This window comes from Notamacropus eugenii, chromosome 1, assembly GCF_028372415.1.
Source record: "Notamacropus eugenii isolate mMacEug1 chromosome 1, mMacEug1.pri_v2, whole genome shotgun sequence".
Classification (NCBI taxonomy): Eukaryota; Metazoa; Chordata; class Mammalia; order Diprotodontia; family Macropodidae; genus Notamacropus; species Notamacropus eugenii.
In genome coordinates this window covers 131,331,784-131,347,042 of record NC_092872.1, presented here as the reverse complement: position 1 = coordinate 131,347,042, position 15,259 = coordinate 131,331,784, and the positions used below count along the sequence as shown (strand labels likewise).

The following is a 15,259-nucleotide window of genomic DNA, read 5'->3' as shown; positions in this document are numbered from 1 at the left end:
TGAGAAATACCACTCTAGCTATTTTCCTTCTTCCCAAAAGAACCAAACCAGCCCACTGAGGATGAGATTACTCAAACTCATGGATACCAAGAAGTTCTTATTTTTGTTTGACCTCAATGCCTCCCACCACCCTAGAGGAGCTCAAGGCTCAGACTGGCTCTCCCTGTGTGGAGAGGACATGCATTCTTGACTGTTGTTTTCTGTCTTCTGATTTCAGTGACAGTGAAGAGCAAGAAAGCACCAGAAAAGACAACACAGCTCTCCTGAATTTCCACCTTAAATATGAAGCGGACATCCTTTTCACCAGGTATGGAACCATCCTCCCTGAGACTCCCTCAGCTCCAAAAGCGGAGCGTCAGGCCAGCAGCTCACAGTTATGTCCCAGCCTAAAAGAGACCCCTCATGGGATAACATAGCACAAGAGAATAAAGTTGAAGGGCTTAGGGCATTCTAACAGGAAAATAAGGAGTTAGAAACCCCAAGTCCATGTGGCTAGGTGAGGTAGTGGAACATGGTATTTATACCATGGGGATTTATAAAGAAAGGAAGAGATATGGTCCCTATCTTTGTGGATGAGCTAATTTGATGGTAGCAATAGAATCCCTTCCCCTAGGAGCTCAGAGTCTGATAGAGAAGATAATGTTCCCATCCTCAGAGAACAAAGTCTGATTGGGGAAATAGGTCATGTACAATAGAAAAAAATATTTAACAATACGACAGCGCTAAAATATTTAACAAAGTAAGATTCAAATAAATACAAATTAACAGAGGATGAGCCCAGTCTCTGAAGCATCCAAGGACTCAGGTTTCTTTTCTCCCACTCCCAGATCCTTGTCCTCAGTTCCCAATACCTTTTGGAGAAGTCCTAGCTAGATATCAGCCTGAGGTCCCGGACCTCTGTAATAGGATAGAAATAGATATAATATACTTAATGAACCCTAAGGAGGTCTGTCCACATCTCTCTCTCTCTGTCTCTCTCTCTGTCTCTCTGTCTCTCTGTCTCTCTCTGTCTCTGTCTCTCTCTCTCTCTCTCTGTCTGTCTCTCTCTCTCTCTCCCTCCCTCTCTGTCTCTCTCTCTGTCTCTCATTCTCTTTATCTCTCTCATTTTCTCTGTCTCAGTCTCTCTGTTTCTTTGTCTCTCTGTCTCTGTGTGTCTCTTTTCTGTGTGTATGTATGTCTCTCTGTCTCTCTCTCTGTCTCTCTCTGTCTCTGTGTGTGTGTGTCTCTGTCTCTGTGTCTCGCTGTCTCTCTCCCTCTGTGTCTCTCTTTCTGTCTCTCTCTCTCCCTCCCTCCTTCCCTCCCTATCATGGGATGACCTGCCCTGACCCATTCTGATTAACAATTCTGTCCAACTTCCCTATAGAAGTTCCAGCCTGAGCCGCTATGAGGTCAAGTCCAACAGCTCCTTAGAGAGTTACAACAGCATTGGCCCTCCTTTCCAATGCACATTTACGGTAAGACTAGACAGGAACAAGGGAGAAGGGGAAGAATGTGAAGCTGGGGCTGTATCTCTGGAAGGGATGCCTGAAGTCTGAGCTAACGCTGTCCTGGTACAGTGGTAAGACCACTGGCCTGGGATTCAGTAAATTGAGGTTCTGATCTTATCTCTGCAAATGTGTGACTTTGAGCAGGTTTACTTTACCACTGTGGATCTCAATTCCCCCAGAATAGAAAGATGTATTACTGTCCTACCAGCTGCAAAGACCTGGTGTGAGGAAAAAATATTTGTGAAAGTACTTTGGAAAAAAACACAAAGTGCTGTACCAAAATAATGCCTAATGATGTATCTGGACGATTCAGATGGAGTAATCACTTGGCTAAGGTTGTGATAATAGACCTGGGAGATCTAGTCTCCATTCATTCCAAGTGGAGAACTCAAGAGTTCAAGGCCACATGTGGCCGTCTAGGTCCTCAAGTGCAGCCCTTTGACCAAATCATTTGAAATTTGAATTTTAAAATTGAAATCCCCAAATTTATTCTGTGAAGTTTGGATTCAGTCAAAGGGTCACACTTGAGGACCTAGACGGCCACATGTGGCCTCAAGGCCACAGGTTCCCCACCCCTATTCTATGCTCTAAGACCACAACAGCACAGTAACCTATTGATAACAATGCTAAGTACTGACATTTGTATAATCCTTTCAAGAGCGGGGAGAAGTACGTGAGAGGGAGAGAATTGGGAATGAGAATTTTTTTTAATGAATGTTAATTTTTTTACATTTGGAAATATGTAATGCAATAAATAAAACTACACTAAAAATGAAAAAAAAAGTCAGCCAAGCACATTATAGGCATTATTTCATTTGAGCTCTTGAGATTATAAGTATTACTATTTTCATTTTTCAAGTGAGGAAAATAAGACTCAGAAAGGTTCAGAGGTCACTCCCACAGGACACATGGCTCCCAAATATTAACAGTCAGGATTTAAGTTTCAGGGTTCCAAGTCCAGCAGCTCATCATCTACTAAGCTACACTGCCTCGAAAAATAAGATCAGAATCTCAGGGTGATATGATATGTCTACAAGTATGCTCCCCAAGAAACCCACACACACTTCTGAAATGTCACCAAAAGGCAAGATTGTTGTCTCTCTCTACTCCCAGCTGCAAACACTGTTGTATCTGAAAAATCTTCCAATAGCTAAGAAAGTAACTAGTGTTCCTCAGTTTCTCCATGTGCTCGGTGTTTAGAGACAACTCCTTGTTTCTCTCTTTTGCTGAGTTTCTGTAAGCTCTTTTGGAAAGAACAGCTGCTTTAATGGTTTAAGCAATCAGTCGAATCAATCCAATCTCTTGATTGACTTTACTACTCTGTTAGGATTTTATACATCAGGTAATTTCAAAGCCTTGATTGCACACCTACTATGTGCCCAATCCTGTACCGAGGCCTTTCAAAAGATGAAATACAAGAGAAAAAGAACGATAATAGCTGATGCTCATGTAGCCCATCAAACAGCAATAGTGGAAACAAAGCTGGCCTGGAAGCCAAGAAGACATGAGTTCAAATGCTGCCTTGGATAGAATATTGGCTGTGTGACACCAGACAAGTCAACTTAAATCTCTCAGTGCTCTAGGCAACGCACTAAACTAAACTCTAAGTTTTGGAGAAAGTGCTAACTTCCCTTAGGAGAGTTTCCCCACCTGAGTGTTACCTATTCCAATGAAGTCACAAGGACAGTCCCTATCTAGCCCTTTAGTTTACAAAATGTTTTCTCATGCATTATCTCATTTGAGCCTTACAAGAGCCCTGTAAGATGAGTAGCGAATTATTCTTCTCATTTTACAGATGAAGAAACTGAGGCTTGGAGAAGAAACAACATGACTTTCCAAAATGGCACCACCAATAAATGACAGTCACACCCCCACTGATGCCTTCTGACTCCAAGCCTCAAGTCTTCAAGTTACTTAGTCTAATTGGGAGGGGAGAGAGGAGGAAGTTCAAATACACAAAACAATTAGAGGCATTAATGGTTAAATTTCTATGATGCTGACTCTAAATGCAATTGGGGTTCATAAGACTTGGGGCTGGGACAAGACCTTAAAAGTTAGCTGATTTGCAGATAAGGAAACTCACAGAGGAAATAACTTATCCAAGGTCACATGGGGGCAGGGACAGAACTCAAGTCTGGACCTATAAACTGGGGGCTCTTTTCACTGTACAATTTCTCCCAGAGTTCTAAGGTGGGGAAACCCATCTAGCTGGGGGCAGGGGAAATAAGGGGAGATGAGGAAAGGGTCCCAACTGTAAAGGCCTCAAAAGATCTAATCACTATGACTGTAATGATGATTGTTACTGGGTTTAAGAGGCAGTTTAGCACAGTAGATAGACTATTCAGAATCAGGAAAACCTGGGTTCAAGTCTTATCTCCAGTACATACTATGTGACCCCAGGCAAGTCACTTAATTTCTCAGTGCCCCTGAGGAGCTCTTTCAGACTCTAAAGAAGTAGATCTGCATTAGCAAAGAAAGTTTCTCACCAGAACTGCTCTAAACCAACAAAATTATAGAAAATGCATGGGTGGGCTCTAGTACAGTTATCCCATGTTGTCCAATAATGTCATTGTTAGTAGCTGCACAACTTTTTTACTTGAGGGAAGGGGAAACAACACAGTAGAAATTAAGGACAACGCCTCAGTCTCTAGACATTTTGGTCCTGTAATGCTTCCTCACTAGACTGACCTCCCCACTGTTCCTTCAGGGATCCCCACAACCCCCTGCCCCAGGGCTTAGTATGCTAATACCTTTTCCCTTTTTCTTCATAGATCCTAAACTTGGGATTTTTCCCAATAGATGGGGTCACAATTAAAATCACAGTCCCCATTGCCACAAGAGGAGGGAACCGCCTCCTGATGCTGAGTGACTTCTTTGTGAATCAGGTAATGATCTGCCAGAAGCCCTCTCTGATAGTCTAACGTGGACATAATACCTTTCCCTGAGCCACCAAGAACCTTGCCCAGGGAATGAGGTCCCTGCAGCTCCCTTTCCCACCGTCTGGAGTGCTGATGTGTGGGGGTCTCTTCCTGGGTTATTTCATAGGGTATCCCTCATCAAGGGAAGAACACTGTCTGATGAGCCTGATTGTAAGACTGTACTGTATCTGTTTTTATGTGCCTGTGTAGGAAAACAGAACATGCAGCATCATGGGGGACAATACTGACTACCGACAAGCTCCCACTGAGGAGGACCTGAGTCACTCACCACAGCTGGTAGGGACTCTCCCATGGAAAGAGGGGCAGAATGTAGCAGACACAGCAGCTCTGGTTCCTGAGCATAAAAGCTGTTTTTCTCATAGTCAATAAGTACCAATTAAATGCCTAATAAGTCTCCGTCCTTAAACTATATCCTATGAAGGGTACAAATAATAAATAGGGAGAGAGCACTGTGGGTCAGGGAAGTGAGGGAAAGATTTGTGGTAGTGGCTGGATTTGGGTTGGGCTTAGTCTAGGTAAGAGGCAAAAGGAATGAAGGGCAGGAAAGGTAAAAAGAGTAAAAAAGGGTAAAAAAAAAGAGAGATACAAAGTATCTATATATAATATACATATATATATCTCACATGTGCAAAGGGACTTCTGACTTCTGACCTTTGTAATAAAAGGTAGATAGGAAATATATTATTAGTATATTTCCTAGGTAAGGAAACTGAGGCACAGAAAGAGAATTTAAGTATCTACTATGCTTACAGGTACTAGGTCTACCACTGAAATTATAAAGTAGATCTCCCACATCAAGTACTTGTTCCTTTCTTAAGGCAGCAAGGATACAGTGAATAATGACCTGGCTTAAATAATGAACCTAGAGCTGTTCTGAGTTGCTTAGCATCTCTGTATCTCAGTTTCTTTCTCTGTAAATTTTGAATAATACTAGGAATTACCTCAAAGCATTTCTGTGGAATGAAATAATACATGTAAGACTTTTCAAACTTTGAAAGTGCTATATAAATGTTGGCTATCATTTCACTATGCCAGTTACTACTAGTCTTGTCCATCTAGAATCCAGGAGTAGACTCCTCCTCCAACACAGTCTTATGGGGCCCATCAAACTTTACCACAAAATCATCCACCTAGATTTAGGGCCAGCTTAATTTATGGCAAAGAGATCATAAGCTCCAGAATCTCTACTGTCTGATGTCCTGATTCAGTTTTCATGCCCCGAAATGGACTCCATCCCTGACTCTGGGGTTCTCAGATGTAAGAAGAGTCCTTAATTTTAATAACTGAGCTAGTCATTTCTCTTCCTGCTCTCAGGACCAGTATGGGAAAAAGCGACCTTACCTAGGCCTTGAACAGAGTAAGCTCCTAGTAAACATTTGTGGAATTCAATTAAACTTGTCTCCCTTGGGTTCATCTTTTCTCAGAATCATAGCAATTCAGATGTGGTTTCAATCCAGTGCAACGTGAAGCTGGCCACCAACCAAGACATGAGTTTCCACCTGTGGGGGAATCTATGGCTGAAATCCCTCAAAGCAGTAAGTGGTCAAGTCCCTCCCTGACTTTCATCCTTGGGCTCTCCTAATTCAGCTAAAGAATGGAGAAGTCACAAGAAGGTTCAGATGCCTCTCAGTTTCCCAAGAATAGAGGCCCTCTTTAAGTTCTCTATGGACTGGTTATCTAATTTGTGAGTTATTCTTAGCTAGTATTCCATCACAAACCAGCCTCTTCCAACCAACCCCCTTCACCAACTCTTCCTCCTTCCTCCCACACAATGACACTTAATTGAACATGTAGTCAACACTGTATTGTAGAATATGCAAACACCCCAATATCCGTGCTAAGCAACTTATCTTCTAACAAAGCCAATAAGATATAAATATAATAAAATGAAATATCAGTACAAAAGCCAGCACAAAGCAATGTTAAGTGCCAAGCAGGTGGTCCAAAAAGGAAATGCTGTAGGAGGTCAGAGGAAGGAGGGCTCATTGTAAAGCGGAATGGCAAAACAAAGCTTCATCAAACAAGTAAAACTGGCAGGATGTAATTAAGTAGCTAGATAGATATGCTGCCTAGATAATTACAGAATGCCTTCAAAATAAATGGAAATCTTTTCTAGCTTATCCATTACTCTGGATTATGTATTAAAGTGATGTATGTCATTGAAGTCTGGCTGGCCTTAGATATGTTCTCCCTATTCTTGAATCCCAATAATCTACTTTTTAATCCCTCACCATCCTCATTCAGTGGATAAGCTTCTACCCATTATAGTCTATCTAATACCACCAAGTTCTCCTAGCTAAAAAATAAATGCCCTTATATGTAGAATTCAGGGCAGGAGCTAGAGACCTCAAGATTAAATGGAAGTGGGCAGGGGTAAGGGAGCTGGGGAAGAGTCCCAGTGAATGATAAATGACCAAAGAGAGATTTGGGAAAGTGTGGAGTGAATACAAGGGCTGTAGAGTTCCTTGTCACATTTCACCCCAAGAAGAGGTACCAAGTTTAATTATTGACCTGGGGCATAATAACCCTGATACATAAGTCATAGAATATTAAAAGCAGGGAAGGTTTTTAGACAACATTTACTGGTAGGAAAACTGAGGCCCAGAAAAGACTCACTCAAAGTCACACCAGATCAATTAGTGCCCTGGAAAGAACTGAACTAGGAGTCAAAGGACCTGGATTCTCCCTGAGTGAACTTGTACGAGTAGTGACTTAATTTCTAACAGGACCTTCACTTTTTCATCTGTATGTAATCATCATTACACAGCAGCGAAATGTGAAATAGAAAGATTCACCTAGCTGACCTTGAAGGTCCCTTTCCCATTTCACTCTATGATCCCAGATCTGTCATTCTTTCCCTTAGTGTTATTAAAGAAATCAAGCTCCCATTGATGCTTTACATCCATTATTTGGATCAAAATGGCAAATATCAAGTACCCACTCCATGCCAAGCATTGTCCTGGCCACTGTAGTAAACCAACTTGAAAGCCCTTCATCTTGGGTGACTGAGAAAAGTGTTGACTCTGCGCCTTTCCGTGGGTCACAACTGGGAAAGGCAGGCATGGCTGCGAACCACTGGTGACGGTTCAGGTGAAAAAAAAGGAAGGGGAGAATGAAGGAAGCAGAAAACAAAGAACAACAAACACAGTTCCCCCAATATAACTCTATATTGGGGAAATATAACACTAGTAGGCACCAAAACTCAAGGTAAACTAGAGGGCACCAAAGGATCCATGACAAAAAACACATCCCTTCTCTTATCATCAGTCAGCTACGAAAGCAAATACCATGGATTACTAGTCCCCGTCACTCTACTATGTGGCACTATTTTCTAATAATATCTCATGTGAGGGTTTTGGTGTCTTGTATCAAAATGTGTATTTGTTTTTGAAAGAGAGGAATAGGGAAGTAGCCAGAATATTGGGGGGATCTGTATCTGGCTTCCTGGGACACAGAGGTGAGTTAGGGGTAGAAGCCTCTCTGTCCAATGCCAGACAACAACATCTCTCTCTCTGGGCAGCTCAAGTTCAAGTCCTTGAAAATCAAAGTCAATGCAGCATTGCAGCGTCCGTTCCAGAGTCCCTTCATCTTCCAGGAAGAAGATCCCAGCAGGCAGGTGAGCTTTCAAGGGAAGAGGGAGTAGGGAAGGACTCACTGGGAGGGAGAAGTGGCAGGATAAGAACTGGGAGCTCGCTGAGAAGTGGTCCTGATCCATGCCCTGCCCCACTCCAGATACAGGCTGGCCCACTCCATCTCAGAAGGTAAGGCCACAAGGGACAAGAGCCCACAAGGTCAGAACTAGCCTCCTCTTCTGCATCCCCACTCCCTGGGAAAGGCCAGAAAGGCAGGGTCATCTCCTAAAAGAAAATATTTTTTTGCTTTGCATTGCAGGTTTTACAAACCTTAAAGCACTCTATAAACTATTTTATTATTTCTTTTCTCTATTTCTCTGGTTCTGTCTAGATGATCAGTTTTCTATTAATTGGTGAAATAAGAAAATTCATTCAGAATGTCCAGCAAAAAGTCAGTGATGGTGGCCTCTTAACTCACCCTGCCCCTCACCCTATAAAATGAAATGAAAACTTAAATTCCTAAATTATTGGCAGGTTGATCATTTGTTGTGGAATGTTTAGAGGGAGTGATGCTCTGAATCATTGTTTGGGAGGGTAAATCCTCATGCATTCATCAAGGAACAAAAGTCTGCCTGAGCGGGGGGGGGGGGGGGGGGGGGGGAGGAGGAGAAGGAGGAGGAGGAGAAGGAGGAGGAGGAGGAGGAGGATACAAAGAGCTTGAACAGAAATCTGTCCCGTCTGCTAAGTCCCACCCTCAAGCTTCTGGTATATTGGCACTTAAAAAAAGGAGACAAATCAAGGAAGGGGCTGCCTCCAGAACCTGGTCACTTGAGCACGGTGGAGTTCTGCTGCCCCCTCCTGGCTTTGTTTAGGAAGTGAGGTTCTAAAACCCCAGCTCATCAGCCACTCCCAGTGTGGAAAACATTTTTTTACAGTGAAGCAAGACTTTTTAATCATGTGTTTAGTGATCACCTCCTTTTCTCTCAAGGAGGTGTGGGTGTCAGGGGGTGGGGTAGAGGATAAGACTTTCTGGACACTTTGTCTTTCAGAAACTCAATCAAAATGATCAATCGTGTACTACACACAATAGAGGATATATCTTACAAGCACTCTACCTCAATTCCAGTCTAGTTAGGATGGCAAAATATGAGTAGAAAAAGAGTTCATGAAAACTTTAAGTTCATTAGTTGTACATATAGCAATACACATTTAGAACTCAAAGGATCTTAGAAGTCATGTGATCTAACTCCCTCAATTTACAGATGAGGAAACTGGGGGCCAAAGAGGTTAAATGACTTACCCAAAGTAACCCCAGCTCTGCTGGGAAACAGCAGACTCCAACTCCAGGGTTCCATCTACTATACCAGTCTATCACAAGTGCCAAGAGTTCAGAGGTAGTAAACATCACCACCTCTGAAGATGATGAGGATGATGGCAGATAACTTAATGAAGAAAATAAGACTTAAATGAGCTTTGAGGGGTAGGTAGTATTCAGACAGGTGAAGAGACACAGATAAACAAGTCATACTGAATATAGGAGAGTGAGGATGGACACCGCAATAAAAATGAGAAACCAAAATTACTAGTGTTAATTGGAATTGCGATCTTTAGAGCCAGTTCTCAAATAAAACTGTGCTGTTTTCTGTTTCTCCACGCCCCTTTCCAGACCCCATCCTACCTGGTGGCCTTGGGCCTCAAAGCTCTAAAAATCAAAGGATAAGAAAGTTATTTTAGGGGTAAGGCAGTTTTCTCAATGACACCCCCTCCCAATTCACACATACCTCCCGTTTGACAAGGACAGCCTAGAAAAGAGTCCTGGGTAATAGATAGCCATAGATAGATATTGCCAACCTACAGAGAACCTCCTTCTGGATGGTACTGATCCATGGAGACTTGAGGGACTGGGTTCCCTATTGGTTGGGCCAAATGCAGGAAGAGTTGGGCTCTGGCCATGCTAGTCTTTCCAGCATTTTCCATTAGGATAAGGACCAAATCTCATACCCCATCAGACTGGAGCTCCACAAGGGCAGAAGCCATGCCTAAACAGGACTTTTTGGCAACCTTCAGTTAATGGTGTTTCTTGGCTGTTGTCTCTTTCAGATCATATTTGAAATCTCTAAGCCAGAGGATTCCCAGATCCCAATCTGGATCATCATTGGAAGCACATTGGGAGGCCTCTTGCTCCTTGCTCTGCTGGTACTAGCACTCTGGAAGGTGAGAGCCTCAGCTACAGACAGATACTGAGGTGGCATAGACTAATGATCAAAGAAGATGGGGAGCTAGGAAGCCTGGGCACTTCACCCTCATCAACTCCCCAAGATCTAAACAAGCTCCCGACCTCCTGAGTACTTCCTCCCAGGAAATTGAGGTTAGACCTTCCACCCCTCCTCCATAAAACCCCTACCTGCTGCTTCTAGCCCATTACCTAGGCTCTTGAGTTGAAGATCCTATGTGCTTCTAACTATGGCAGAATTGTAGAGCATCAAGAAATCTTAAGGAGATCAACCTCAACCCCCTCATTCTACAGAGGAGAAAACAGAGAAGTAAAAGGACAACCCCAAAACCACAAAGCTGGAGTAAGAACAGGGACTATAGCCCACATTTCTTACATCTTAATTGCATATGCATCTTTTAAATTCAATTCGCCAAACATTAAGGGCATTAATGTCAATCTAAGAGATTTGCTCCTCCTTTAATGGACTCTTTAATGAAAATTTTAAGTAGATCAGGTTTTTCTTTAGTGCCCTTTCATTTTCTGTTTCATACACACACACACACACACACACACACACACACACACTCTCTCACTCAGTGTTCTTGAACTGTTCCCCAGCTACCCAAGTATCCACTGTCATAGCCCACTCACCGCCCCCTCCTTCCTATGGTGGTTCTTCCCACCTTTTCCCACATCAAAATTCAGCAAACCTGTGTCCCAGTGCCTAAGAAATGGGAGAAAAGTCATCTGGTAAACTAATTCATACCAAATTGTTATTCCTCCCCAAGGGATATCTGAATTTTAACTATGCCTTCAATGCTTTAAACAAGTATAGTGAGGGAGAAGTGAAATGGTAAACATCTTAGGTATTGTAGCAAGGCCAATGAATGAAGCAGTGGTTTGGGAGAGAGGTCCCTTTTTAGGCTCCTGAAATTATACATAGACATCTGCTTCATACTATCAATGTTTAGGGTTGGCCCTGCCTCCAACCACTGATCCCTTCTATTTGTCACCACTACCATCCCCCCCCCCAAAACACACACACACACACACACACACACACACACACACACACACACACACTCTGCCACACCACCTCCCCTACCACTCCCACCACTCCAAGGTATTCCTATTCTCCAAAGTTAATTTGTTGCCTAAATGAAGTTCCTTCGTCAATGACAATCCCTTACAATTTTATTACTGCACTTCTACATATGTTATTACATTAGATCCTCACAACACCACTATCAGACTAGATAGGGTATTATAATCTTTATTTTACAGATAAAGAAACTGTCTTAAAGAGATTAAGGGACTTGATCAAAGTCACATAACTAGCCAGTAATAGGTCCATGGCTAGAAGCCTAGTCTTCCAGCTCCAAGCCCAGTGCTCCAAAGGATTCAGAGGTGATAGGAGGGGAAGGGAGAGGGGAGAAGAGAGGAGAGGTAGAAACACATCAATATTAATTCCTATCAAACCGCTTACAATATAATTTGAGACATACCAAATACAAACCAAGATATAATTAAGTACCAATTTGTACATTCAACTAAAGGAGAATCTGAAAGGGACTAACACTGTGGGCAAGATGCTTCCTGGAAGATATGAGGTGAATGGGGCTTTGAAGGATAGCAAAGATGTGAAGGGGTTAAAGTGATGGAGTCTGGGCCAACATCTGGAGGGAAAGGAGACTATATCATGCCTATGGTTAATGAAGGGGGGGTGGTGTTGTTCCCTTTTAATACCCACAGCTTGGATTCTTTAAAAGTTCCAGTCGAGAGAGGAAAACAGAACAGGAACCCAATGCCAAAGTGCTGGAATGAGGCTCCATGAGAGTGTGATTCGATGGGGACGGGATCGGGGTGCACTTGTGTCTGCAGCCTGCCCATCTGACCATCTCTGGACCAAGTAGACAAGAGAAGAGGCATCCCTTTTCAAATGATGTCATCTCAAAGCATAAATTCCCAGGGTGGCTGCAGTCCTGCTTTCCCCAGAAAGATATTTCAAACTGGTTTTGAAACAACGCTGCTCTACCTGAGCCCTGGCAGCTGAGCGCGCGCACACACACACACACACACACAGAGCTACACACACACACACACACACACACACACACACACACACACACACACACACACACACACACACACACACACACACACACACTGCTCCTGCCTGGCTTATCCAAAGACCCAGCTCTGTCTTCTCAGTGTCTCAATTTTGAGATGCTTTCAGGGGGCATACTTTCCCAAGGTTCAAGGATGCAAGCAATTCTTCATCATCATCATCATCATCATCATCATCGCCGCCACCACCATCATCGAACCTGGGGAAGAAGATTCTAATGGCCACTGTTCATGCTCTATCCCCAACACTAGGCTCTTTGGAAATCTGAGCAGTATTGTAGACGGCATTAAAATCTGGTGTGTTCATCATCTCCTACCCACCTGAAATTCTGCTTAATGCCCATCAATCATCCCACCTATCCTGCCAGCTCCTGATTTTTCCACACATCTTCTCCAAGCTGAACTGGACAATGGCAGGTGGAAGACCTCATGACATTCCTCCCTACCTCTGCCAGATTAGCCCAGAGCCAAGAGAAGTCCTACACCCCAGGGAGCAATTTATCCCAGGGAATAAGGTTTTGTTTTCTACCCCTATCACTTAACGGGATATGGAGACTTGGACAGGGAGGGATTCATGTCAGCAGCCTCAGCAATCAGAGAGGCAGGCTAAATATAAACACACACTCACACATACACAAACACACTTCCCTCGTTACTCCCAGCTACTGTTAAAGTTGCTTTAGTTTCTCAGTACCTCAGAGGGAAGAGTTTGGAGGATGCAAAACATGGTGCTATGAAATCTACATTTCTGGTTTTCCTACTGACAGCCTACAGGAAGAAGGTATTGGAGTTGGTTGCCAGGGAGGAGTCAAATCCCAAACTCTGCTCTACGTACATAACAGTATTCATTCATCTGGCAACACATCCATTCACTACAGCCAAGCTTCTCTACCTTCTCTACCAAAGCTCTAGGAGGATTCCATTCATGCATGGCCTTACCAATCCCAAAGAGAAACCCAGTGGTCTGAGAGAGAAGAGTTTTAGCAGAGGTATTTTGATTCATCATCTTCTGAATGCACTGAATAAAATTCTTATCACATTAAGCACCTTAATGTAGAGAGTTCAGTGTCCAACTTTATATTCAGGAAATATCTACATTTGAGACATTATGAAAAAACCAGTTTGAAGCATCTTCTACAAACTGTGTGACTTCATAAGTGTGTGTGCAAGGGAAACTGACAGATGTGTACTGGCTGAGTCCACCACAAGGCCACTTAGCCAGAAGCTACCAAGGCCAGCAGGTGTTCTTTGTGCAAAATGGAATTATTTATGCCTTTTGAACTTATTTTTGATGGGAACAGGGGGATGTTGGGGAACCAAGAGCATCTGTCCACCTGTTGCATAGTACAATCTTTACTGTCTTAAATATTTTTGAGAATTAAAAATATAATGTTTAAGATACCAATAGTTTTGATCTAATATCCTGTGGTCAAGGGGCTTTCTGTCAGGATGACCTTGACTCTATCTGTTATTTTTCCCCTAGAGGAGAGAAGGCCAAAAAAGGGCTGTCAATTTCCTTACCTTTAACAAAGCCACAGAATCTCAGAACTGGATGGCTGCTCAACAGTCATCATTCTAGTTCTCATTCCACAGATTATATCACAAAATTTAGAGCTGCTTTGCCCAGTGTCAGCTCTGTACTCCAGCGATAACCAAGATGGCAAGGGGGCTTTAAAGCCAAGCCACATAAGAATCAACTTAGGAAACACGAGAGACTTAGCATGGAAAAAGATTTAGGGGATTGGATCAGATGGTTTCTGAGATCCCTTCCGACTTCCAATGTCTGTGTAGGGTAACATTTTAGTTACTTCCTAATGTTGAAAAGATAATGCAGAATAAAGATTGAACAGTTTTGCTTGTTCTCAGAGGGTAGCACCCATCTTCAAAAGAAAGTGTTTCTTTTGCACCTACTTGCATTATAAGAGGTCATCAAATCAGAGCACTAGAAAGAACCATGAGATCATATGGTCCAACCTCGGCCTTCAAGGAATAGTGAACATTTACACTCTCCAGTATGGAGACCTATGACACCAAACTACTTCATTTTAGCTATGATATTTCAACACAATTTCATACTAGGACTTTGGTTAAAAAATATGAAAATGATTAGCTTTGTCTCACCATCCATGTCCCAGCCATACTCCTTCCCAAACACCCAAAAATTGGCATTTCATATCATACACAGCACAGCCTGAAATCCCTCCTATGGCTGTGCAAATGTAAGTATCTGTAGCTCTAAAGGCTTTCTCAGTGACCAACATGAATAGCCAGGATGTAAGGAGACCACTTCCAAAGAAAATTCCCTACATGATATCAAAATAACTTCCAACATAAACAAGTAATATAGTTGTTCCCATGGGAGAAAAAAAAAGCAATCTGACTGAATTTTGTAGATAATTTAAACTAGTTACTCTGGCAGGTCTGTAGAGAATGAAGAGTTCAAGTGTTTCAAACATAAAAGCCCATAACAATTTCAAGAGTCAATGTGAAGTTTTGCTGTTGTTGTAGTAGTTGGACAAGAATCCTGTGAACACAAATATACCTCAGAACAAGCAGGCTAAAGGCTCAGGCTGGGAATACTGTTACATAGGTTTTTTTGTCTGGGATAGATAAATAAGGACTCTACCTGGCACTCTTAACTCACCTTTAGGACATCAAAACTGTTTCCCCAAAAGAGCTGGCACAGCACATTAGGGGTGACTTATGATTGGCCCAGAACTCTGGAACTAAGTGGGATATTTTGATTTCAGCTAAACCCCATCGATATTGATTCTGTTTGCAGCTATGTGTAACAAGTTTAGCACGCATGGTATGGATATGTTTGGGACAGGCTTTCTTGTGAAAGCCAAAATGCAATCAAACATCATTTTGTGATATAAACCAATTATAGTCATGACAACCAAGCTATATTACCATTAC

General features: G+C 42.6%; 1 protein-coding gene across 1 annotated transcript in view; it reads left to right on the top strand.

The window, feature by feature from the left end:
• Nucleotides 1-13,739, top strand: part of ITGA11 (integrin subunit alpha 11) — a 200,846-nt gene extending 187,107 nt beyond the window's left edge. Inside the window, exons 23-30 of the mRNA XM_072615088.1 lie at nt 218-307; nt 1,364-1,454; nt 4,259-4,372; nt 4,616-4,702; nt 5,851-5,961; nt 7,947-8,042; nt 10,099-10,212; nt 11,966-13,739. Coding sequence (XP_072471189.1) covers nt 218-307; nt 1,364-1,454; nt 4,259-4,372; nt 4,616-4,702; nt 5,851-5,961; nt 7,947-8,042; nt 10,099-10,212; nt 11,966-12,037 — 775 coding nt within the window. The 3' untranslated portion in view covers nt 12,038-13,739. The remainder of the gene's footprint in view (nt 1-217; nt 308-1,363; nt 1,455-4,258; nt 4,373-4,615; nt 4,703-5,850; nt 5,962-7,946; nt 8,043-10,098; nt 10,213-11,965) is intronic.
• The last annotated feature ends 1,520 nt before the right edge of the window (nt 13,740-15,259 follow it).